The sequence below is a fragment of the Triplophysa dalaica genome, chromosome 11, assembly GCF_015846415.1.
Source record: "Triplophysa dalaica isolate WHDGS20190420 chromosome 11, ASM1584641v1, whole genome shotgun sequence".
In the NCBI taxonomy this organism is placed as follows: domain Eukaryota; kingdom Metazoa; phylum Chordata; class Actinopteri; order Cypriniformes; family Nemacheilidae; genus Triplophysa; species Triplophysa dalaica.
Window position 1 is genome coordinate 10,108,589 of NC_079552.1, and position 27,109 is coordinate 10,135,697.

The window sequence follows — 27,109 nt, forward strand, 5'->3', positions numbered from 1 at the left end:
CATTTAAGTATTTATTCATTCATTGTTTCATAAGTAATGATAACTCTCTGCTTATATTTATTAATTTAGTGACGCATCAGTTATTTAATTTTATTATTGCAGTGGATCCTCACTTAACTCCGCCTACTCGCAGTGAGTTTTGGGTAATATTAGCCATTAGAGTGTGCATCATTCTGCACTTCGAATTTCTATCGGAAGTAGTAGACCCATCCAGGAATCTTTGGAATACTCTTTTCAACATACTACTAATTCTATTTTCTAATACAATTTAGAACGGATAGTATGCAAATGTATGCACTATTCTACGGCATTTTGTAGTATAAATAGTGTGAGTAGTGCGTTCACATTGAAAATCCTCAAAAAGGGAGTGCACTTTAAGTACCCGATGATGCACTTTTTCAATCGAAAATATGAGGTGTGGAACTGTGGACACTTCACGCACTCAACGGTCGCAGTTTCGCTTACGTAGCGGATGGGGGGCGGGGCTATCAGATGCTGCTGGATAACTCTTTAATCTGATGATGACTAAAGTAATGCTGGGCGAAACAGATGAAAACCACCTTAATTATACAATATAAAAGTTGATTTTTATTCCCATGCATTGTGCCATGCGATTGACGTCATTTGGGCTCATCTGGGCTTCCGGTTAGTATAAAACCGTTTGGTATTCCATTTGGGTTGATACTACCCTTCTAAAATTCGTACACTTGAGTGCATAGTGCATTTAAGTGCGTCATTGGGGACACAGCTAACAGACATTGCAAGCAACAACTTGAATTATGCATTTTAGAGGTATTTGTTCTGTTGCCACATTTCAACACACTGTACCACAGCAACTGTTGCGGTTTACATTTTTCCGTCAGTCACTCCGTCATCTTGCAGTCTCGTGTCTCATTGTTTTTTGTAAAAGTACCAACATCATCACTCCGATTTGAAATCCTAAATATCAAACATGTTTGATATGATAGGGGCGGGCCGATTGTTCTCGGAGCGGATCAGGATGTGTGAGATTTGATCTGTGAATGCCTCACATTACGCGATAATCTGGACCAAACATCGGATCCGATTGAGGCTATGGATAAGATCTTTTCAAAGATTCTCAGAGGGACTGGAAAATCATGGTAAAATCTGGCCGAGAATCCTATAGTCTGAGGCAGGCTTAATTGTTAACAAAACCAATTGTATTATCAAGTGTTATCCTGAGTTGTTACCAGAGAACCGTACCTTGCTACAGTAAGGACATTCTCCAAATACGACATTGAAGCTTTGGCGACTGGTGGTCAGACCTCTCAACCACTGGTGACAAACAGACCAAATTATATAAATGTAATAGAAAAAAAGTTATTTTTGAAAGAAGATAAGTGCTTTATTCTTACCTCATAAAGACAGACCTGATGAAATGGCTGACCACAGCGTGGGTCATTGCAGACCTGATCTGGAATGGCTGATTCCAGACGGTAAGAGTAGCAGATACCACATTCCACACTGAAACTCTACCACAACCACAAAATAAGACAAGACGAAGTTTAGGTCAAGCTATCTATAGGCTCTTTTCACAAAATAAACTACAAATTAGTGCCTTGAACTACGGTATTAAATATATGTGACCCTGGATCACAAAACCAGTCTTAAGTAGCAGGGGAACATTTTTAGTAAAAGCCAAAAATATATTGTATGGGTCATTCTTTTTATGCCCAAAATCATTAGGATATTAAGTAAAGATCATGTTCCATGAAGATATTTGTGGAGTTGATGACCAGTAACAGTGCCTCTTATTGCCAACTTCAAAGGCAATTTTCTCAATATTTTGATTATTTTGCACCCTCAGATTCCAGATATTTCAACAGTTATATCTCCACCAGATATTATCATATCCTAACAACCCATACATCAAAACAAAGCTTAATTATTCAGCCTTCAAATGATGTAAAAATATCGATTTTGAAAAATTGACCCCTAAGACTGGTTTTGTTGTCCAGGGTCACATATTCTTTTTTAAAAAGGCACATATGTAAATATGAAAACATAAATCAAGACGAAAAAATATTAATTTACCAATCATCTAAGAATTGTGTACGTCTAATAATAATAAATGTTAAACATAATTTCTTCTCTAAATGAATATAGCCGAGTTTGATGTAAAAGTCTGCATTTGCATTTCACTCCTCCCGCTGGTTATGAGTCTATAATAAATGGTTCTTTGTCGTTGTTTTCCACAGTATGAGGAGACTATATACTGTATGCTTCACAAAAACCTTCTGTAAAACCGCTTCAACTAGATTGAAGGATCTTTACACGTGCCTTCATTCCTGCGTTTCTGTTCTCCTCTACAGTCTATGTTTGCATACCGCTGTTCAGATAATTAGAGGCTTTTTTCCTCAGCAATTCATTAAACGGATGTAAGATACTGTATCTTCTACAATTTCAACATTTGGTCAAGTAAACTTTTCTCACTTTATAAAGTTAATGATGGTCAAGTATTAATCTGCGGAACAGACTGTGAATAAACACTGCGCCCTTTCAACCCCCGAGCCGAAAGACAGAACGCATTAAACATGCACAGGGGAAAAAAAGATAAACGGTAGCGCTATGATTAAACAGCTCTTGATAGTGCTGAAGATTTTGCCACCTTTGTTATTGTAATGATCTTATCTGTAAACAACCCATTTAAAAGAAATCCATAGCCACCTCTCCCGATGGTAAAAACATAAAGAGAAAAGCAGGGGGAAAAAAACACAGCGAGCTTCAGATGTGATGGCGCTGTGAAACTAATTGTAAGTGGCAGCGTATGAGACGAAAATATGCAATGTACAGATTTTTCGTGGGTGGTAGGCGATGGAAATTCTATCTCCAACACATCCTTCATATTCTGTAGGACACTGCAGTCAGGGTTCCTATGAGGAGAGGAGGAAATCATACCTTTATGCACTAATTAAACGCATACAACAAAGTCATAATGGTATAATGAATACATATCAAACATTACTGCCCAGAAAATTTGGCCATATCATTCTGTGAATCAATGTTCTGGGCCAAGAAATATCCCACTGCGTGGTATAGACTTCTAATTCATTTTACGCTATATTAAAACATCCACTGTAAAATATCCATTCCATGCATACTGCAGGAAATATGCATTGCATATTGAGCAAACCACATTGGTTTGACATGAATTACCATTCATTTACATATAATATTCTGTAATTACATAAAGCATTCTTACCATAAATGCATATTGGCATTCAGCTTATTCCTCAAAGGAGTGACCACTAAAAGATAAAACGAGAATTACAATCATAAACACAACTGCATAACAATAAGGATGCCCAACAGTCATTAATACTATTGTTCCACTCTTTGTACACTATCACTATAAAGCCCACACGTCTCACTGACAGGCAGCTGTTCAGGCAAGTGTTCGGTTAAATTGTCTGTCTTCACAAGACTTTAATGTAAAGGCATTTGGTTTGTCTTCAGTAAACGGACACAACAAATGAGATTCGTGTCAAAACATTGGGTCTGTTCTTTGATTTTGGGCAGTGCAGCAATATCAACACTGGATGGATTAGAAAAAGAAAAATATATTTGGAAGAATGTCATCAACTGACATTTGAAATTTATAGTTTTCCCCTAAACTCAAAATAAGATTTTTTTCCTCTCACACATCGATTGTTTCACCTTAGAAGACATGTATTAACCTCCAGAGTTGTTTGGAGTCATTTGACTAATGATGCAAGTCATATACATCCAGAATGAGGGCGAATAAATGTTCATGTTTATGTGATCTGATCTTTGTTCAATTTTTTATTTCATAACGACTTTAGTTATCCAGTAAACCAGTTTGTTTTGACATCTTTCCTACAATATTTATTTTAAAAACATTAATTGACGTTTCCGTAAAAGCTATATTACACACATGGTACAGACTTTAAAATGTTTGCAAAGCAACGGGAGACAAAAATGTCATCAACATAAATCATATCAATCAATCTACATGGCAAAAACAAGCCTGAGGGAGTGCACCGTATGAAAGCAAGAACAGTGCTCACCCCCTTAATGTAGCCGAGCGGTTTCAATTAACTTGACCTCATCTCTCATTCAGCGTTCCTCACCTGATCGTCGAGTGCTGACAGACAATGCACAGCGCTTCATTTCTTACCTCTAATCTCTGTTCTCTCTAAGAAATGCCACAGCAGAGCGGCGAGAGAGCCGGTCATTTCCCACTGTGACAAACAGTCTGACAAAAAGGGGAATATTCAAATAAAACGTGCTCATCACGGCTGTTCCACCCGAGAGATCAATCTGGGAGAAACGTGATAGCTGCTCTCTCTGTTTGTCATTTGTAAATGCAAAAAGCAATATTTCTGTCTGACCCCACGCTCGGAGGGTCCGCGACTGCCACCGTCTTGACTATTGAAGTGTGGATTTAATATCAATGAATAACATTGCTAGGCAACCGACAATGTGTTCTGTGTGCCACTGTCAGCCAAGCATGACCTTGGATTTAAAGAAACAATCACGCCGGCTTAAATAGTGCAAACTGACCTCCATTCAGGCATCATCTCACTCTAAATCTAAAAGCGCCAACATATTGCGGGCTGTCAGCCTGGCCGGTCCCGCTGAACCGGTCCTGTCTAAATGCAGTAAAGCATTTACAGCATGCGCGTTTATGTACGGAGGTAATTGAAAAACAAGAGCATGCGAGCGAAGAGCGCCTTTCTTGCGTATGAGCTGCCGCTCAGATGGAGAAAACGGCGTCCGTGTGAAGATAAACATATGGACGGATCTGCAGATATGAAGAATGCTTACCGTGCTCAGCCCCGAGCAGGCAACATTCCGGCAGCATTTTGGGGTGTCTGGGGTCAATTTGTACCTTTATTGAGACGTTGTTTCCTGGAAAGAACAACAACATGGCAGCTCAGTTGTTTTGATATGACATGACAAACAATATTTAACTCATCCTTATGTCATTTCAAATCTGTGTAGTTTGATCTAAAATGAATTTTAAATGCAACATTACTTTTTTGGCCTTTTGGTGCTTGACAGTTTTTGGTCACTAAGATAGCAAATCACATATTTAAAAAAAAAAAGCTAGTGTTGTATTTCACAAAGAAGTAACAGTATAGCAGTGTAAGGGCGAGTACATTTCTAAAGAGAATAATCCTAGTAAAGAGAAGTCCATCTAGTTACCAACAGCGATTCTTCTCATCGAATCTGCTTTAGTTGGTTTTTCTGGTTCCAACACCCATGTCTGCTCGTCTATTTCATCCATGACCGACCAGAACTCGGACAGAGCCTCCACATTTAGCAGGAACTGACTGTGGACATGCGCCAATGTGCTCTAAGAACAGAGAAATAGGGAACATAATGACTGTAAATCAGTTTAATGCTTTAAATATGACGAAAGTGATAGTTCAACCAAAAAATTTAATTCTGTCATTATTTTGTCACCTTCTTGTTATTTCAAACCTTTATAAATTACCTTCTGGTGCAGAACACAAAAAAAATATTTTGAAGATGGTTGGTAAGTGAACAACAGCGGAACCCATTTGCTTCTATTGTACGGACACAAAACCAATGCAAGTGAGTGGGAATCACTGTGATTCATTTACTAACATTCTTCAAAATATCTTCTTTTGTGTTCTGCAGAAGAAAGTAAGTCATACATGTTTGAAATGGCAAACTGGTGAGTAAGTGATGATAGAACGCCATTTTGGGGTGAATTATGAAATAAATGTTGAAATAAACTTGCTGTAACAAAAAAGGTGCTGTAACAATTTTCACAAGTTCCACAATCATTAAGCACCAGAATGGATCAGGAAATCGTCTTGCTTAGCTTTTATCCAGAACCATCATAAATAGTAGTATATAGTATTAAAATGTGGTACATGGGGGGAAAAATTGTGGAAAAAATCTTGATGCCTAGACAAATGTAGAAATACAGCCGCTCAAGTTAACCAAGTGCATCCTAATGTTTCAGAAATGTTTGGTTCTTAGAAAAAGTGTCACCCGTGTGATATTGTGCAACTCGTATGCTGAAACGGCAGAGCTTTTTCAGACATCGGCTGGGCTGTCTTTAATATCTACAGTATACTACTGAACGCATATGGAAAGTGTTGATACTGCCCACATGAATGGTTTCATATCACTTCTTTATACAAACACGTAAGCCCATCCAACTTAAAGAGGAAAAAGTCCCATTGAAGTTTTGCCAAGTGTTCATCAACTACCTGTCAACAAACCATTGATTAAAGCCGCAGGAACAAATCAAATAGAAAAAGTGACTGAACAGGAAAAGACCCAAACTCATACATCAGCAAACAAGAGAAATCCAGCCCTGGAAACCACAGGCGACCCATCTACAGTTCACCAAAGCAGCTTCCTCTAATTCGAACATACACAAACACAGTAGGCCTCTGTTTCCACTAGAGCCGTCCGGTTGTAAGGCCTAATGGTTTGAGTATGGCCGCTCTTAAATTACAGCTGATGATTGACAGCTGATAGGGTTTGGCCCCTTTTCACTCGGTTCTGTCAGAGCGAGGGGGTGCCATCGGCGGCTTTTTACCCAACTGCCCATTCGAGGTCTTTAATCTCAGCCCAGAAAGAGAACACTTGGAGTCTGGAAACCAGAGCCACGTCCAGCAGTTTATTTTTAGCGTTGCTCAAGAGGTCTCCGGCTTATTCAGCGTCAAAGATGTGTCAGCTCGCACCTGTACTGAACTTTGGAGGCGTGAGAGGAGTGTTATCGAAACTCAACATTTTCAGCTTTTGCGATGACGCCACTTTAAGCAGATGTCAACATGAATAGTAATACCCACATTTAAGATTATTCTCTTGTTGCTCAACTGCAAGTGTGATAGATTGACAGCATGACAAGACACATGAAAACTGTGATAAAAATCACATAAAAATGATCAAAAATGTATTTCTCCAGTTGTCATTTTCTTCAAATAAATGCAAATTGAAACATTTTCATTTGAAATTTGGGAGAAATATTGTTACTAGTTCATATTATATACATATACATATTACATATTGTAATATAAAACAAAATAAAGATTTTACCTTAAAAACATACCTATACATAGTACATTCAGAAAAACTGAAAATAATTTTAAAATGGTCTTTTAATTCCTGACATAGTAAAAGATACAAACATGAACCTCTTTCATCAAATTGCTTTGGCTAAGCATCAATTGCGTCTTCATTTTCTTAACTGTGCTGTACACACTAAGTTTATTTACTTGCCTGTGTATTTCTGACGCAAGGTACATTGATTTTAGGTCCTCCGATGTTAAATCCCACTTGTCAACAGTAATTTCGCACCATTGTAATATCTCAACAACATAATACAGCCAATCTCAGCTGATTTAAGAGGGAGAGGACTTTCTGTATTTAGAAGATGAGATCTCATGTTTTTGTCTTTTGTCACATAATTTGCATGCTGGTGTTGATTATGTGCCTGATACATTTCCATACATGTTAAATTGGAGAGCGCCGAGGCAGAGCTGAATGCTGCAGCCAAAGCTGGTAATTGAACACAACAAAACAAATCAAATGACTTCTGTTTTTTTAGACCGTAGCACTAAGGCAAAATATACAGCATCAACGGGAAGAGAGAGATAAAAAGGAGGAGTACTGTCGTATTTTGTGTTCAGTTGAGGATTTGAGACCAACAACACGCATTAATGTGCATGAGCGTTTTCCAGCACCACACAGGAGAAATTATTCCGACATGAACCTAATATGACGGGTCATTGTGCCAATACAGCGCACAATTTAACATTGCACAGGTGCAAAGACACAGCAATTATTTTCCAATTAATGCCGGTCGTGTGATTATAGTTATGCTTTTATTTAAATAAACGGTACAGGTGAGATGTCCTCATAATTGAAGTTCTGTTGGAAATGTGCCCAAAATTAGAACAACAATGGATTTGTCTATAGTGAGGTGACACATGCTTACTGTTCTGTTAACTCTTCCAATTAGGTCCCTCCTATTAATGTTCAACGGTGCATTTTCAGTCATTTAGTGAACAAGTGTCAAGTAAATAAATCAAAAATTGCACACAAAGAAATGTTGTTTTTCCTTAATGTTCATAGTCTATAATTGTGAGGAACCCACCGCCAGCAGCAAAGATGTTTTAAACTGATTGTTTATGTAGAACAATATAAAAGTTCCTAAATAAATTCTATATCCTGTAGAGGAGCGATGATTGTTACTAATCGAAAATCAAATCCATTTAGCAAACAGAATCGGAAGGTAAGGAATCTTATTGGAATCTAAAAGAACAGCAACGGGATACTTAATATTACAATTTTAACACCTGTGTTGATATTTTCTTGTGATAATTAACCATATTTTTACTATACTAAGCATAGTTTAACTTTATTATTTGCAGTAATCCACAGGAACTGCAAATGTATCATAGTTTCATTAAGTAACTACACTTCATATATATTGCAAAGCAGTTAATAAGCAGGCTAAATGACCATACAGGTTGATATTTAAATGTTTTACTTCAACCGTGGAATCAAAACTGGGAATCGAAAAGAATTAAAATTGATAAGCAGAATCGGACTCGCTAAAATTAAAAGGATACTCAATCCTAATATAAAAGGTACCATGATGCTACTACAATGGTTAAATATTTCTCATGCTCCGTGCAATTATATTTGGTCAATTCCAGCATTATGGATAATTCCTCATATAATGTATTTAGTACCAATATTTAGAATTATCTGTTTGTAATATACTAAATCGCTGGTGATAGTGTCCATCAAAAAATATCATTCACTTAATATATTTTTTTAAATGTATGCGTTACAAATATGAAAGTGACAAAAAAGGATGCGCGTTTTGAAGACAACATAATTTGTAAGATTTATATGAACCTGAAGTAATCAAATTAAAACCAAAAGCAATAATACCCAACAAATGGAGAAGGGATGGTTCTTCATAGGACATATAATAGTTATTAATAGTTAATTTTCATGTGCCCATTTATGAGGAATATGGACAGTTATGGATGTGACAATTCCTTTATGGATATGACAATGCGCTTAGATAACTATGGAAAACTATACTTTAAAAACGAGAGACATGTGTATTTAAACGACCAAATGTTAAACCTGACATTTACGTATGGTAAAAACCTTTGCTAAAACTTTTTTATTCATCTTAAGGTTGGTTTTTCCATGAAATTTGTAGCTTATATTTTTGTCTAATAGATAGAGAACCTAGTGCTACAGTAAGTTTTAACATGCTTAAAAACCTCCTGCGAAAAGAACCTGTGTACAAATATACATGTATTGCAGTTAATTTAAACAGGTTTTACATTATCACAGTATATTGAATCTTACAAGTTCAGCTATGTTGTACTTGAAGCCAGTCTAAGAAATAAAAACTCAAGCAGTGAGCATCATCGCTCTCTGCACACCAGGAGTCTGGCCGGGTGACTTGCTGAGCGTAAATTGGGCTGAGACACAACTGCATCCATATAACGCCAAATCTCCTGATCCACATTATAGATTACTCACACACACACACACCAGCGCAGGTAATCATCGCTCATTCAAATGTACGTGAGAGAAGCTCGGACAGACCTTTCTCTTCTCTGAAAAGAATAGATGCATCAAGACATCAGCAGCCCAGCATGACTTCACCCAACAGAAGGCTGCGGTGTGCTGAGCTGGTCTCCTCTGTCAGAGAGCCATGTTCTGCTGCCATCTCTCACCCGACACAGCTTCAGCTCCCTCCCCAACTCACTCCACTGCTGCGTGGAACGCCAAGTCGCTTTCATCCACCTCAAAGTAATTGGAGCAAACGTATGACTGAAGCGGAGCCTGTTTTCAGGGTGGGAGGTGAAACCAGAGGACGATGATAAAACGAAAACGACAGTGAAAAATGGGTCTCCGTTCTCGCTTTTAATTGTTATACATAAGAAGAAACTTGCGGAGGCTCATTAGAGGCCGCTAATGTATGTAGCTTTCCAGATCGCCGTCCTGTTGGTTTATTTGGCACGGTTCGAGCCTTTGTGAGAGGAGGTATTGTTTTTATGGAAGCAACATCAAAGCGACAATGCAGCACAAAACACCTTTCATCAACAGAAACACCTTCATATGCCAAAAAACTTTGGTAATTAAACTAATTGTACTCCAATTGTGATTAAAAAAAAAAGTGGTACAAATAAACGAAAATAACTTTTTCATGTTACTTTGTTCAGATTTTTACTTAGAAAATAATACTTCAAAAGTACCTGTGCGGTCCATGTGATGGTCAATGGAACAGGAAGATCTGCAGAGAATTCTGGGGCCTCAGCTGGATACTGACAACAAAGTAAAAGAAAGTGATAATTTGAATGTTTAGACACAGAATCCTTGTGGTCAAGTTAATACAAATAAATAAAATATATAATCAAAGTTGGCATCAGTTGACATCTACCATTCAAGTCATTTTTAAAGTATGAGTGACACAAATGGCACTTCCCGGAAGGACAATTTCAACGTCCTCAGTACTCCAATAACAACCAATACTACTTGTTTGGGTAAGAGCTCACAACCCTCTGAGCCACCATGACCAACTACTGTTGCGTGAGCCGCTGTTGGGTGACGGAGGCCCTTGTGAAAGGTGCCGGGCTCTGGGAAGATGAGCAGATGTGAGGTGGTTAGATCACTGCTATTTTTAGCTCACTGCAGGACGGACGGCAGGTGGGCACAGGGGGCTTCTCACGCCCTGCTGAATCTCATCAGAACTCTGTGCGGACGACCACTGGCATCTACAACACATCCATACGTTTGACGGCTAGCCGAGCTCACGTTCATAGCCCAGCACACAGACAAACCACTCACGTCCCATAATTTTCTGCTTCTGCTGTGGCCCCTGTAATCACCTTATGTAGATCACTCACGGTCTTATCTCTGTCACCGCATCCACGCGGGCTTTCTCGCCTCTCCTTCAGGCCTTGCTGCAATCTCACCTCTCCATCTCTCAGCATAATCTTACATTCACAGCACATTAGTGCCACCTGCTTAAAGTTAGATACTTAAACCGAAGTTCTGCTCTTTTTTGTAGTCCAGTTGTTTCCACGGAGAATCTGGATTAGGAAAGCTGTACATTTGCATCTGTGACCCACAAAAATGCTAAGTCTGCAAAATGACAAACGCTATCTCACCGAAAAAATCTTCACACACAAAAACTAAGAGCTATAGGGCCCGATTTACTAACAGTTTGTGTCATTGTTCTGGTATTTGCGCCTTTATTTAAAGCCCCAAAAAAGCTAAGTAGATTGTGTTGATCATTATGTGAATGAGATATTGCGCCTGTGTTTTTAAATGTGCGCCTTGTTAGTAACTCCCATTGGCGCTTTTTTAAATTGTTTTTCATTGTTTACCTTAGAATGATAAATTAAATAATCAACAATGATAAATCAAGAACAACAATATCATTATTAGGGTTTCGAGCACGAAGTGCTGAAAACCTATTGTTTTTGTAAGGATTTTTATTCTTATTAGGGTTCGAGCCCGAAGGGCTAGAAACCTATTGTATTTGTTAGTTTTATTAGGGTTCGAGCCCGAAGGGCTAGAAACCTATTGTATTTGTTGGTTTTATTATTAGGGTTCGAGCCCGAAGGGCTAGAAACCTATTGTATTTGTTGGTTTTATTATTATTATTATACTTCTTCCCTAGAACTGATACTGCAGCCCAAACCGTAAGGCCGACAGAGCTGAGACTCGGTCAGATGGTAGTAGTCCTTGTCGCTACTCAGATACACGGAGCCAGCCAAATCGACCCATAGGTGGCGCTACAGCGATAAAAAACGCGTTTACGCTTGTTACTCCTAAACCGTTTGTCGCACACCCAAGTGTTTTATATCAGAGTAATCACTGGCTCAAAACTTAAAAAACGTATATCTCCGATTTCATTTCCGCCATTATAGATTTTTCGCTAATTAGCATTTTATGAAAAAAATAAAAAATGAACTAGTCCCTGGATTTTTGCCCTATCGGAACCAAACCAACGCTGATGAGTTCTGTGGAGTGTGAATATGAATAATTATTAAAAAAAAGTTGAAATTTTCATCCCCCATCGCTAGAGGGCGCAAAAATGTCCAAAACGGAAGTAACATATTGAACTAAAATGGCCATAACTCCTGAACTGTTTGAGATATCTTCATGGGGCTTGGAACATATGTGTAGACCCTCAATCCGGGGTCAAGGTAAAAAAAATGTTGCGTTTGGCCACTAGGTGGCGCTATAATTTGAATGAGCTAGAAAATGGCCATAACTACGCAACAGTTTGCCCGATTGACTTATTATTTGGTATGGTGTGTCTTTGTCTCATTCTACATGAATATCTAAAAGGACATTGGCGTATCTTAAAAAACATGGCCGCCATTGGCCAATGAAGTTTGAGCACTTATTAGACCGGGTTAACGGAGGCCGAACAAAACGACGCTCGCTGGGCTTATTCGTCTCATAGTCTTTAAGGTCTGTAAGAAATGTGAACTCATTCGGCCACCGGGGGGCGAAATAACGCTTTAGGAGTGCTTAAACAATTGTGTATCACGTGACATTTGACATATACAGAAACTATTGGTATCATATGATAGTACTCTTCATTCTGAGCAACTTTGCCTCTGGAACAACTTCTATCGATCGAACGGTTCGTGAGTTATTGCTGATGATGTCAAAAACCTACTTTCGCGAACTAGTCGTTGGATTTTCGACCGATCGGAACCAAAACAATGCAGATGACTTCTTTGGGAAGTGTTTGTAAATAATTATTGAAAAAAAGGTAAAATTTCCTTTCACGGTCGCTTAGGGGCGCCAAAATAAAAAAATGGGTGGAGCCTATCACATTTAAATGGCCATAAATCCAGAACAGCTAAACATATCATCATATGCCTCGGGAAATATATGTAGACCATCACTCCGAGGTCACATACAAAATAACGTGGCGTTTGGACACTAGGTGGCGCTATAATAGTAAAAATGGCTAAATGTACATGTCTTTTGGTGGCCTAGACAACGGTGTGTCACGTGACATTTGACTAATACACAAACTATTGATATCAAACGATAGATCTCCTCATTCATAACAACTTTGCCTCTTGAACCATTGATGTCTATCAAATGGTTTGTGAGTTATTGGTGATGATGTAAAAAACCTACTTTTGCAAACTTGTTCAAGGATTTTCAAGCAATTTCAAAATTTCCACCACAGTACATTTCTCTGGACTCTCTAGGTCAATAATCATCAAAAACATGTTGAGTTTTTTTTGTTTTGTGACCATAACAGGGTCCTTTATTATATTAGCGTGAAACGAGTACGGTGAAGGTCGCTACTCCTTAATAATTAATCCAACTGACTTGCCATTAAGTACTATTATACATATTATGACACAAAACAAGCATGCAACATGTGATCCTTATCGGAAGAGGCATGCCTTCACAACAGTCAAAAAGGTGAAATATCATACATTTAAAATTACTGTTTTAAACTTGTCTTTAATAAGTACATCATTTGCCAATCAAATTGCTAATCAGCCAGTCACATAGCATAAACTCAATCCATTTTGGCTTCTAGACGTGGTAAACACACTTGCTGAAGTTCAAACCGAGCATCAAAATGGAGAAACAATTGGATATATGGTATGGGATATATTAGATAACACATACCACCTGAGGATTGTTGCCAACCATGTCCATGTTTTGATGGCTACTTCCAGCAGTAAAAAATGGACCATGTCAGAAAGGTCAAATGATCTCAAACTGGTTTCTTAAACATGATAATGAGCTCACTATACTCCAATGGCCTTCAGAGTCACCAGACTCAACCAAATAAGCATCACTTAAATGGCAAGGTCTTCTGGAATATTGTTGCAGACCATGAATGTGAATCAATTATCTATTTAAATTGGTCGTATTTTTTTTATCAATTCTTCAGAACACAAAATAAGCTATTTTGAAGAATGTGCATTGTATTAAAAAAAAGACCTATATATGTGCAATAGAATGTTTTAGAGACACAGGAGTTGCTTTGTTTTGCTAATGGCTTCATTCTTTATCAATTGACAGCTGCCAAGCCACGCCCTTAGCAACCAAACAGATTATTTTTTGCAATCGTCTAGCCAGACCTACATCTCTGCAGTAGAATATTATAAAGACACGGGGCTTGGTTCGTTTGGCTTGTGGTTTGATGTGTTATTAATTGACAGCTATTAATTGACACCCATGGCAACCGAACAGGTTAGCTTAGCAACCGTTTAGCAAGATCTCTATCTCTGCAACAAATCATCATAGAGACATGAGAAATGGTTTATTGCACTCGTCCCTTAGGTATTATCGGTTTACGCCCGTTTTTGCATACGAGTGTACGCATGCATGGTCTGTATTAAAAGTTACCAACCATTTCTGTCATATTTCTTGGTGTGGAAGAGTGTCATTCATTGTGGATTTGTTACGGTGCCATTCCTGAGCCTAGTTGACAATGGCAAGGCCAATAGAGGCCTTAGACTGCTCGAACCCGCTAAATGCTGCTTGCAGCTTTAATTATTATTATACTTCTTCCCTAGAACTGATCGTGCAGCCCAAACCGTAAGACCGACAGAGCTGAGACTTGGTCAGATGGTAGTAGTCCTTGTCGCTACTCAGATACACGGAACCAGCCAAATCGGCCCATAGGTGGCGCTACAGCGATGCCGAACGCGTTAACGCTTGTTACTCCTAAACCGTTTGTTGCACACCCAAGTGTCTTATATCAGTGTAATCACTGGCTCAAAACTTAAAAAACGTATATCTCTGATTTCATTTCCGGTATGCAAATTTTTTCGCTAATTAGCATTTTATGAAAAAAAATAAAAATGAACTAGTCCCTGGATTTTTGCCCTATTGGAACCAAACCAACGCTGATGAGTTCTGTGGAGTGTGAATATGAATAATTATTAAAAAAAAGTTGAAATTTTCATCCCCCATCGCTAGAGGGCGCAAAAATGTCCAAAACGGAAGTAACATATTGAACTAAAATGGCCATAACTCCTTAACTGTTTGAGATATCTTCATGGGGCTTGGAACATATGTGTAGACCCTCAATCCGGGGTCAAGGTAAAAAAAATGCTGCGTTTGGCCACTAGGTGGCGCTATAATTTGAATGAGCTAGAAAATGGCCATAACTACGCAACAGTTTGCCCGATTGACTTATTATTTGGTATGGTGTGTCTTTGTCTCATTCTACATGAATATCTAAAAGGACATTGGCGTATCTGAAAAAACATGGCCGCCATTGGCCAATGAAGTTTGAGCACTTATTAGACCGGGTTAACGGAGGCCGAACAAAACGACGCTCACTGGGCTTATTCGTCTCATGGTCTTTAAGGTCTGTAAGAAATGTGAACTCATTCGGCCACCGGGGGGCGAAATAACGCTTTAGGAGTGCTTAAACAATTGTGTATCACGTGACATTTGACATATACCCAAACTGTTTATATCATACAATAGCTCACTTCATTCTGAGCAACTTTGCCTCTTAAACCACTTCTGTCGATCGAATGGTTCGTGAGTTATCGCTGATGATGTCAAAAACCTACTTTCGCGAACTAGTTCCTGGTTTTTCAACCGATCGGAACCAAACCAATGCAGATGACTTCTGTGGAGTGTGAATGTAAATAATCATTGAAAAAAAGTTGAAATTTTTCTTTCACCGCTGCTTAGGGACGCCAAAACTTAAAATGGTCTGAGCCTATCACATTAAAATGGCCATAAATCCAGAACGGCTTAACATATCAGCAAGGGGCTCAGAAAATATGTGAAGACCACCACTACGATGTCACATACAAAATAACGTGGCGTTTGGACACTAGTTGGCGCTATAACAGTAAAAAGGGTTAAATGTACATGTCTTTTGGTGGCCTAGACCACTGTGTGTCACGTGACATTTGACTAATACACAAACTATTGATATCAAACGATAGAACTCCTCATTCATAACAACTTTGCCTCTTGAACCATTGACGTCTATCAAATGGTTTGTGAGTTATTGGCATGATGTAAAAAACCTACTTTTGCAAACTTGCTTAAGGATTTTTAAGCAATTTCAAAATTTCCACTACAGTACATTTCTCTGGACTCTCTAGGTCAATAATCATCAAAAACATGTTGAGTTTTTTTTGTTTTGTGACCATAACAGGGTCCTTTATTATATTAGCGTTAACCGAGTACGGTGAAGGTCGCTACTCCTTAATAAATAATCCAACAGAATTGCCATTAAGTACTATTACACATATTATGACACAAAACAAGCACGCAACATGTGATTCTTATCGGAAGAGGCATGCCTTCACAACAGTCAAAAAGGTGAAATATCATACATTTAAATTACTATTTTAAACTTGTCTTTAATAAATACATCATTTGCTAATCAAATTGCTAATCAGCCAGTCACATAGCATAAACTCAATCCATTTTGGCATCCAGACGTGGTAAACACACTTGCTGAAGTTTAAACCGAGCATCAAAATGGAGAAACAATTGCATATATGGTATGGGATATATTAGATAACACATACCACCTGAGAATTGTTGCCAACCATGTCCATGTTTTGATGGCTACTTCCAGCAGTAAAAAATGGACCATGTCAGAAAGCTCAAATGATCTCAAACTGGTTTCTTGAACATGACAATGAGCTCACTGTACTCCAATGGCCTTCAGAGTCACCAGACTCAACGAAATAAGCATCAGTTAAATGGCAAGGTCTTCTGGAATATTGTTGCAGACCATGAATGTGAATCAATTATCTATTTAAATTGGTCTTATTTTTATTAATCAATTTTTCAGAACACAAAATGAGCTATTTTGAAGAATGTGCATTGTATTAACAAAAAAGACCTATATATGTGCATGGAATGTTTTAGAGACACAGGAGTTGCTTTGTTTTGCTAATGGCTTCGTTCTTTATCAATTGACAGCTGCCAAGCCACACCCTTAGCAACCAAACAGATTATTTTTTGCAACCGTCTAGCCAGACCTACATCTCTGCAGTAGAATATTATAGAGACAAGGGGCTTGGTTCGTTTGACTTGTGGTTTGATGTGTTATTAATTGACAGGTGCTATTCCACACCCATGGCAACCGAACAGGTTAGCTTAGCAACCGTTTAGCAAGATCTATATCTCTGCAACAAATCATCGTAGAGACATGAGAATTGGTTCATTGCACTCGTCCCTTAGGTATTATCGGTTTACGCCCGTTTTTGCATACGAGTGTAAGCATGCATGGTCTGTATTAAAAGTTACCGACCGTTTCTGTCATATTTCTTGGTGTGGAAGAGTGTCATTCGTTGTGGATTTGTTACGGTGCCATTCCTGAGCCTAGTTGACAATGGCAAGGCCAATAGAGGCCTTAGACTGCTCGAACCCGCTAAATGCTGCTTGCAGCTTTAATTATTATTATACTTCTTCCCTAGAACTGATCGTGCAGCCCAAACCGTAAGACCGACAGAGCTGAGACTTGGTCAGATGGTAGTAGTCCTTGTCGCTACTCAGATACACGGAACCAGCCAAATCGGCCCATAGGTGGCGCTACAGCAATGCCGAACACGTTAACGCTTGTTACTCCTAAACCGTTTGTCGCACACCCAAGTGTCTTATATCAGTGTAATCACTGGCTCAAAACTTAAAAAACGTATATCTCTGATTTCATTTCCGGTATGCAAATTTTTTCGCTAATTAGCATTTTATGAAAAAAATCAAAAATGAACTAGTCCCTGGATTTTTGCCCTATTGGAACCAAACCAACGCTGATGAGTTCTGTGGAGTGTGAATATGAATAATTATTAAAAAAAAGTTGAAATTTTCATCCCCCATCGCTAGAGGGTGCAAAAATGTCCAAAACGGAAGTAACATATTGAACTAAAATGGCCATAACTCCTTAACTGTTTGAGATATCTTCATGGGGCTTGGAACATATGTGTAGACCCTCAATCCGGGGTCAAGGTAAAAAAAATGCTGCGTTTGGCCACTAGGTGGCGCTATAATTTGAATGAGCTAGAAAATGGCCATAACTACGCAACAGTTTGCCCGAATGACTTATTATTTGGTATGGTGTGTCTTTGTCTCATTCTACATGAATATCTAAAAGGACATTGGCGTATCTTAAAAAACATGGCCGCCATTGGCCAATGAAGTTTGAGCACTTATTAGACCGGGTTCACGGAGGCCGAACAAAACGACGCTCGCTGGGCTTATTCGTCTCATGGTCTTTAAGGTCTGTAAGAAATGTGAACTCATTCGGCCACCGGGGGGCGAAATAACGCTTTAGGAGTGCTTAAACAATTGTGTATCACGTGACATTTGACATATACAGAAACTATTGATATCATATGATAGTACTCTTCATTCTGAGCAACTTTGCCTCTGGAACAACTTCTGTCAATCGAACAGTTTGTGAGTTATCGCTGATGAGGTCAAAAACCTACCTTCGCAAACTAGTCGTTGGATTTTCGACTGATCGGAACCAAAACAATGCAGATGACTTCTGTGGGAAGTGTTTGTAAATAATTATTGAAAAAAAGTAGAAATTTCCTTTCACGGTCGCTTAGGGGCGCCAAAATAAAAGAATGGGTGGAGCCTATCACATTTAAATGGCCATAAATCCAGAACGGCTTAACATATCATCATATGCCTCGGGAAATATATGTAGATCATCACTCCGAGGTCACCTACAAAATAACGTGGTGTTTGGACACTAGGTGGCGCTATAACAGTAAAAATGGCCAAATGTACATATCTTTTGGTGGCCTAGACAACTCTGTGTCACATGTCATTTGAGTAATACACAAACTATTGATATCAAACGATAGATCTCCTCATTCATAACAACTTTGCCTCTTGAACCATTGATGTCTATCAAATTGTTTGTGACTTATTGGTTATGATGTAAAAAACTACTTTTGCAAACTTGTTCAAGGATTTTCAAGCAATTTCAAAATTTCCACCACAGTACATTTTTTCAGATTCTCTAGGTCAATAATCATCAAAAACATGTTGAGTGTTTTTAGTTTTGTGACCATAACAGTGTCCTTTTTGATATTAGCGTGAATCGAGTACGGTGAAGGTCGCTAGTCCTTAATAAATGATCCAACTGACTTGCCATTTAGTACTATTATACATATTATGATACTTAACAATCATGCAAAATGTGATGCTCATAGGAATAGGCTTTCCTTCATAAGAGTCAAAAAGGTGAAATATCATTCATTTCAATGGCTTTCTTATAGAGTCACCAGATCACAATGCATGTAGCTTTGCTTAAGGAACGATAAATGTGTGCAGGATAAAGGTGTGTAGTGTGCATGTGTGTATGTTTCTGGGTATCATTTCCCTCTTCAACCTGTATATGCTCCCAATGAGCCAAATAATGAGAAAGAACAAAATTGCTTACCACAGCTATGCAGACGACACACAGATCTACTTAGCTCTATCGCCTAACGATTACAGCCCCATTGACTCCCTGTGCCAATGCATCGATGAAGTCAACAATTGGATGTGTCAAAACTTTCTTCAATTAAACAAAGACAAAACTGAAGCAATTGCATTTGGAAACAAAGATGAAGTTCTCAAGGTGAACGCATACCTTCACTCTAGGGGTCAAACAATTAAAAATCAAGTCAGGAATCTTGGTGTGACACTAGAGTCAGACCTTAGTTTCAGTAGTCATGTCAAAGCAATAACCAAATCAGCATACTACCATCTGAAAAATATTGCAAGAATTAGATGCTTTGTTTCCAGACAAGACTTAGAGAAACTTGTTCATGCTTTCATCACCAGCAGGGTGGATTACTGTAACGGACTCCTCACTGGCCTTTCCAAAAAGACCATTAGACAGTTGCAGCTCATACAGAACGCTGCCGCCAGGATTCTGAGACGAACTAGAAAATATGAACATATCACACCAGTCCTCAGGTCTTTACACTGGCTCCCAGTTAAATTTAGGATTGATTTTAAAGTATTATTACTGGTATATAAATCATTCAATGGCCTAGGACCTCAATACATTGCAGATATGCTCAATGAATATAAACCCAACAGATCACTCAGATCACTAGGATCATATCAGCTAGAAATACCAAGGGTTCACTCAAAGCATGGCGAATCTGCTTTTAGCTATTATGCCAGCCGCAGCTGGAACCAGCTTCCAGAGGAGATCAGATGTGCTCCTACAATAGTCACTTTCAAATCCAGACTCAAAACGCATCTGTTTAGCTATGCATTTAATGAATGAGCACTGTGCCAATGTTCGTCCGACTGTCTGTACTGTACTGTATTTTACTTTTATAAACTGTTTTAATTACTCTTATTTCTTTTTATTATTTTAATTTCTTCTATGTAAAGCACTTTGAATTGCCACTGTGTATGAAATGTGCTATATAAATAAAATTGCCTTGCCTTGCCTTGCCTTTATCATAAGAGTGTGAATGCACTGTATAGTTCTGTGTGTCTTGTGTGATCGAGACCGTGCATGTGTGTGTAATGAAATATGTCTCACAGGAAGACAGTGTTAGAAATATAATGTATTACAGATTAAAAGTTGCTCCATATTTACACATCTATAAATATAGCACATGTCTGGCTGGTTTTAAGATGCTGTGTTGATATATATATATATATATATACAACACACCTTTATCAGATAAAACCAGTTTAATTGCATGTAAACCCAAATTGCTACTCAGCCAGTCACATGGCAGCAACCCAATGCATTTAGGCATTTAGATATGGTAAACATGACTTCCTGAAGTTCAAACCAAACATCAAAATTGAGAAGAAATGGGATATATCATGTGAGGTGTGTCTACCAAAGAAACATAATTTAAATGGCACGTCCTTCTAAAATATTATTGCAGACAATGTCAATGTCCTACTGACCACAATGTGTTCATGAATATGAATCAATGTATCCATTTAAAATTGTCCTAAATTTTAAATTCAATTTTAATTCTTCAAAACACAAAAGAGGCTATGTTGAAAAATATGCATTAAATTAACAAAAAAGACCAATATCTCTGCAATCGAATGTCATAGAGACAAAGAAGTTGCTTCGTTCTACTCATGGAAAAGTGTATTATAATATGACAGGTGACAAGCTATGCCCATAGCAACTAAACAGATTAGCTCTACAATCAGTTACACAGACGTATATCTCTGCAGTTGAATATTGTAGAGACACAGGGGTTCGGTTAATTTCACTTGTGACTTAATGTAATATCAATTGGCATTAACCATTTGATATCAACCAACATCAACCATTAAGCTAGACCTCCATCTCTGCAATAGAGCATCGCAGAGTCACTGGAGTTGTTTCGTCACATGTAGTTTGATGTGTTATTAATTGGCAGGTGCCATTCCACGCCAATAGCAACCAAACGGATTAGCTTAGCAACCTTTTAGCAAGATCTATATCTCTGCAACTGTATTAAACGTTTCTGACATTTTACTTGGTGCGCTAGAGTGTCGTCCGTCCTTGATCTGTTATGGTGCGATTCTTGAAACTGATCGGCGATGGCAGACGTACCTTAGATGCCTTAAATCGCTCGAACCCGCTAAATGCTGCTTGCAGCTTTAATTGTTAGTTTTTTAGGGTTCGAGCCCGAAGGGCTAGAAACCTATTGTATTTGTTGGTTTTATTATTATTATTATACTTCTTCCCTAGAACTGATACTGCAGCCCAAACCGTAAGGCCGACAGGGCTGAGACTTGGTCAGATGGTTGTAGTCCTTGTCGCTACTCAGATACACGGAGCCAGCCAAATCGACCCATAGGTGGCGCTACAGCGATAAAAAACGCGTTTACGCATGTTACTCCTAAACCGTTTGTTGCACACCCAAGTATTTTATATCAGAGTAATCACTGGCTCAAAACTTAAAAAATGTATATCTCCGAATTCATTTCCGGTATGCAAATTTTTTCGCTAATTAGCATTTTATGAAAAAAATAAAAAATGAACTAGTCCCTGGATTTTTGCCCTATTGGAACCAAACCAACGCTGATGAGTTCTGTGGAGTGTGAATATGAATAATTATTAAAAAAAAGTTGAAATTTTCATCCCCCATCGCTAGAGGGCGCAAAAATGTCCAAAACGGAAGTAACATATTGAACTAAAATGGCCATAACTCCTGAACTGTTTGAGATATCTTCATGGGGCTTGGAACATATGTGTAGACCCTCAATCCGGGGTCACAGTAAAAAAAATGCTGCGTTTGGCCACTAGGTGGCGCTATAATTTGAATGAGCTAGAAAATGGCCATAACTACGCAACTGTTTGCCCGATTGACTTATTATTTGGTATGGTGTGTCTTTGTCTCATTCTACATGAATATCTAAAAGGACATTGGCGTATCTTAAAAAACATGGCCGCCATTGGCCAATGAAGTTTGAGCACTTATTAGACCGGGTTAACGGAGGCCGAACAAAACAACGCTCGCTGGGCTTATTCGTCTCATGGTCTTTAAGGTCTGTAAGAAATGTGAACTCATTCGGCCACCGGGGGGCGAAATAACGCTTTAGGAGTGCTTAAACAATTGTGTATCACGTGACATTTGACATATACAGAAACTATTGGTATCATAGGATAGTACTCTTCTATCTGAGCAACTTTGCCTCTGGAACAACTTCTGTCAATCGAATAGTTTGTGAGTTATCGCTGATGAGGTCAAAAACCTACCTTCGCAAACTAGTCGTTGGATTTTCGACCGATCGGAACCAAAACAATGCAGATGACTTCTGTGGGAAGTGTTTGTAAATAATTATTGAAAAAAAGTAGAAATTTCCTTTCACGGTCGCTTAGGGGCGCCAAAATAAAAGAATGGGTGGAGCCTATCACATTTAAATGGCCATAAATCCAGAACGGCTTAACATATCATCATATGCCTCGGGAAATATATGTAGATCATCACTCCGAGGTCCCATACAAAATAACATGGCGTTTGGACACTAGGTGGTGCTATAACAGTAAAAATGGCTAAATGTACATGTCTTTTGGTGGCCTAGACAACTCTGTGTCACGTGACATTTGACTAATACAAAAACTATTCATATCAAACGATAGATCTCCTTATTCATAACAACTTTGCCTCTTGAACCATTGATGTCTATCAAATGGTTTGTGAGTTATTGGTGATGATGTAAAAAACCTACTTTTGCTAACTTGTTCAAGGATTTTCAAGCAATTTCAAAATTTCCACCACAGTACATTTCTTTGGACTCTCTAGGTCAATAATCATCAAAAATATGTTGAGTATTTTTTAGTTTTGTGACCATAACAGGGTGCTTTATTATATTAGCGTGAAACGAGTATGTTATAGGTCGCTACTCCTTAAGAAATAATCCAACTGACTTGCCATTTAGTACTATTATACATATTATGACACTTAACAAGGATGCAAAATGTGATGCTCATAGGAAGAGGCATTCCTTCATAAATGATAAAAAGGTGAAATATCATTCATTTCAATGGTTTTCTTATAGAGTCACCAGATCACAATGCATGTAGCTTTGCTTAAGGAACGATAAATGTGTGCAGGATAAAGGTGTGTAGTGTGCATGTGTGTATGTTTATGGGTATCATTTCCCTCTGTATCATAAGAGTGTAAATGCACAGTATAGTTCTGTGTGTCTTGCGTGATCGAGACTGTGCATGTGTGTGGAATGAAATGTGTTTCACAGGAAGACAGTGTTAAAAAATATAATGTATTACACATTAAACGTTGCTGCATATTTACACATCTATAAATATAGCACATGTCTGGCTGCTTTTATGATGCTGTATTGATATATATATATACAACACACCTTTATTAGATAAAACCAGTTTAATTGCATGTAAACCCAAATTGCTACTCAGCCAGTCACATGGCAGCAACTCAATGCATTTAGGCATTTAGACATGGTAAACATGACTTCCTGAAGTTCAAACCAAACATCAAACTTGAGAAGAAATGGGATATATCATGTGAGGCGCGTCTACCAAAGAAACATAATTTAAATGGCACGGCCTTCTAAAATATTATTGCAGACAATGTCAATGTCTTACTGACCACAATGTATTCATGAATATGAATCAATGTATCCATTTAAAATGGTCCTAAATTTTAATTCAATTTTAATTCTTCAAAACACAAAAGAGGCTATTTTGAAAAATATGCATTAAATTAACCAAAAAGACCAATATCTCTGCAATAGAATGTCATAGAGACAAAGAAGTTGCTTTGTTCTACTCATGGAAAAGTGTATTATAATATGAAGGTGACAAGCTATGCCCATAGCCACTAAACAGATTAGCTTAACAATCATTTACACAGACCTATATCTCTGCAGTTGAATATTGTAGAGACACAGGGGTTCGGTTAATTTCACTTGTGACTTAATGTAATATCAATTGGCAGGTGCCATACCACACCCATAGCAACTAAACTGTTAACTTAGCAACCATTAAGCTAGACCTCCATCTCTGCAATAGAGCATCGCAGAGTCACTGGAGTTGTTTCGTCACTTGTGGTTTGATGTGTTATTAATTGGCAGGTGCCATTCCACGCCAATAGCAACCAAACGGATTAGCTTAGCAACCTTTTAGCAAGATCTATATCTCTGCAACTGTATTAAACGTTTCTGACATTTTACTTGGTGCGCTAGAGTGTCGTCCGTCCTTGATCTGTTATGGTGCGATTCTTGAAACTGATCGGCGATGGCAGACGTACCTTAGATGCCTTAAATCGCTCGAACCCGCTAAATGCTGCTTGCAGCTTTAATTATTATTATACTTCTTCCCTAGAACTGATCGTGCAGCCCAAACCGTAAGACCGACAGAGCTGAGACTTGGTCAGATGGTAGTAGTCCTTGTCGCTACTCAGATACACGGAACCAGCCAAATCGGCCCATAGGTGGCGCTACAGCGATGCCGAACACGTTAACGCTTGTTACTCCTAAACCGTTTGTCGCACACCCAAGTGTCTTATATCAGTGTAATCACTGGCTCAAAACTTAAAAAACGTATATCTCTGATTTCATTTCCGGTATGCAAATTTTTTCGCTAATTAGCATTTTATGAAAAAAATCAAAAATGAACTAGTCCCTGGATTTTTGCCCTATTGGAACCAAACCAACGCTGATGAATTCTGTGGAGTGTGAATATGAATAATTATTAAAAAAAAGTTGAAATTTTCATCCCCCATCGCTAGAGGGTGCAAAAATGTCCAAAACGGAAGTAACATATTGAACTAAAATGGCCATAACTCCTTAACTGTTTGAGATATCTTCATGGGGCTTGGAACATATGTGTAGACCCTCAATCCGGGGTCAAGGTAAAAAAAATGCTGCGTTTGGCCACTAGGTGGCGCTATAATTTGAATGAGCTAGAAAATGGCCATAACTACGCAACAGTTTGCCCGATTGACTTATTATTTGGTATGGTGTGTCTTTCTCTCATTCTACATGAATATCTAAAAGGACATTGGCGTATCTTAAAAAACATGGCCGCCATTGGCCAATGAAGTTTGAGCACTTATTAGACCGGGTTAACGGAGGCCGAACAAAACGACGCTCGCTGGGCTTATTCGTCTCATGGTCTTTAAGGTCTGTAAGAAATGTGAACTCATTCGGCCACCGGGGGGCGAAATAACGCTTTAGGAGTGCTTAAACAATTGTGTATCACGTGACATTTGACATATACAGAAACTATTGATATCATATGATAGTACTCTTCATTCTGAGCAACTTTGCCTCTGGAACAACTTCTGTCAATCGAACAGTTTGTGAGTTATCGCTGATGAGGTCAAAAACCTACCTTCGCAAACTAGTCGTTGGATTTTCGACTGATCGGAACCAAAACAATGCAGATGACTTCTGTGGGAAGTGTTTGTAAATAATTATTGAAAAAAAGTAGAAATTTCCTTTCACGGTCGCTTAGGGGCGCCAAAATAAAAGAATGGGTGGAGCCTATCACATTTAAATGGCCATAAATCCAGAACGGCTTAACATATCATCATATGCCTCGGGAAATATATGTAGATCATCACTCCGAGGTCACCTACAAAATAACGTGGTGTTTGGACACTAGGTGGCGCTATAACAGTAAAAATGGCCAAATGTACATATCTTTTGGTGGCCTAGACAACTCTGTGTCACATGTCATTTGAGTAATACACAAACTATTGATATCAAACGATAGATCTCCTCATTCATAACAACTTTGCCTCTTGAACCATTGATGTCTATCAAATTGTTTGTGACTTATTGGTTATGATGTAAAAAACTACTTTTGCAAACTTGTTCAAGGATTTTCAAGCAATTTCAAAATTTCCACCACAGTACATTTTTTCAGATTCTCTAGGTCAATAATCATCAAAAACATGTTGAGTGTTTTTAGTTTTGTGACCATAACAGTGTCCTTTTTGATATTAGCGTGAATCGAGTACGGTGAAGGTCGCTAGTCCTTAATAAATGATCCAACTGACTTGCCATTTAGTACTATTATACATATTATGATACTTAACAATCATGCAAAATGTGATGCTCATAGGAATAGGCTTTCCTTCATAAGAGTCAAAAAGGTGAAATATCATTTATTTCAATGGCTTTCTTATAGAGTCACCAGATCACAATGCATGTAGCTTTGCTTAAGGAACGATAAATGTGTGCAGGATAAAGGTGTGTAGTGTGCATGTGTGTATGTTTCTGGGTATCATTTCCCTCTTCAACCTGTATATGCTCCCAATGAGCCAAATAATGAGAAAGAACAAAATTGCTTACCACAGCTATGCAGACGACACACAGATCTACTTAGCTCTATCGCCTAACGATTACAGCCCCATTGACTCCCTGTGCCAATGCATCGATGAAGTCAACAATTGGATGTGTCAAAACTTTCTTCAATTAAACAAAGACAAAACTGAAGCAATTGCATTTGGAAACAAAGATGAAGTTCTCAAGGTGAACGCATACCTTCACTCTAGGGGTCAAACAATTAAAAATCAAGTCAGGAATCTTGGTGTGACACTAGAGTCAGACCTTAGTTTCAGTAGTCATGTCAAAGCAATAACCAAATCAGCATACTACCATC

The 27,109-nt window shown here is 38.4% G+C and overlaps 1 protein-coding gene across 2 annotated transcripts in view; it reads right to left on the reverse strand.

Moving 5' to 3' along the window:
- fancl (FA complementation group L) overlaps positions 1-27,109 on the reverse strand; it is a 40,909-nt gene that overhangs the window by 1,399 nt on the left and 12,401 nt on the right. For both annotated transcript variants that reach the window (XM_056760143.1, XM_056760142.1), the window contains exons 7-13: positions 10,260-10,328; positions 5,191-5,341; positions 4,810-4,893; positions 3,224-3,269; positions 2,813-2,894; positions 1,377-1,493; positions 1,225-1,296 (exon numbers count right to left, since the gene is read on the reverse strand). In XM_056760143.1, the coding sequence (XP_056616121.1) occupies positions 1,225-1,296; positions 1,377-1,493; positions 2,813-2,894; positions 3,224-3,269; positions 4,810-4,893; positions 5,191-5,341; positions 10,260-10,328 (621 nt within the window). The remainder of the gene's footprint in view (positions 1-1,224; positions 1,297-1,376; positions 1,494-2,812; positions 2,895-3,223; positions 3,270-4,809; positions 4,894-5,190; positions 5,342-10,259; positions 10,329-27,109) is intronic.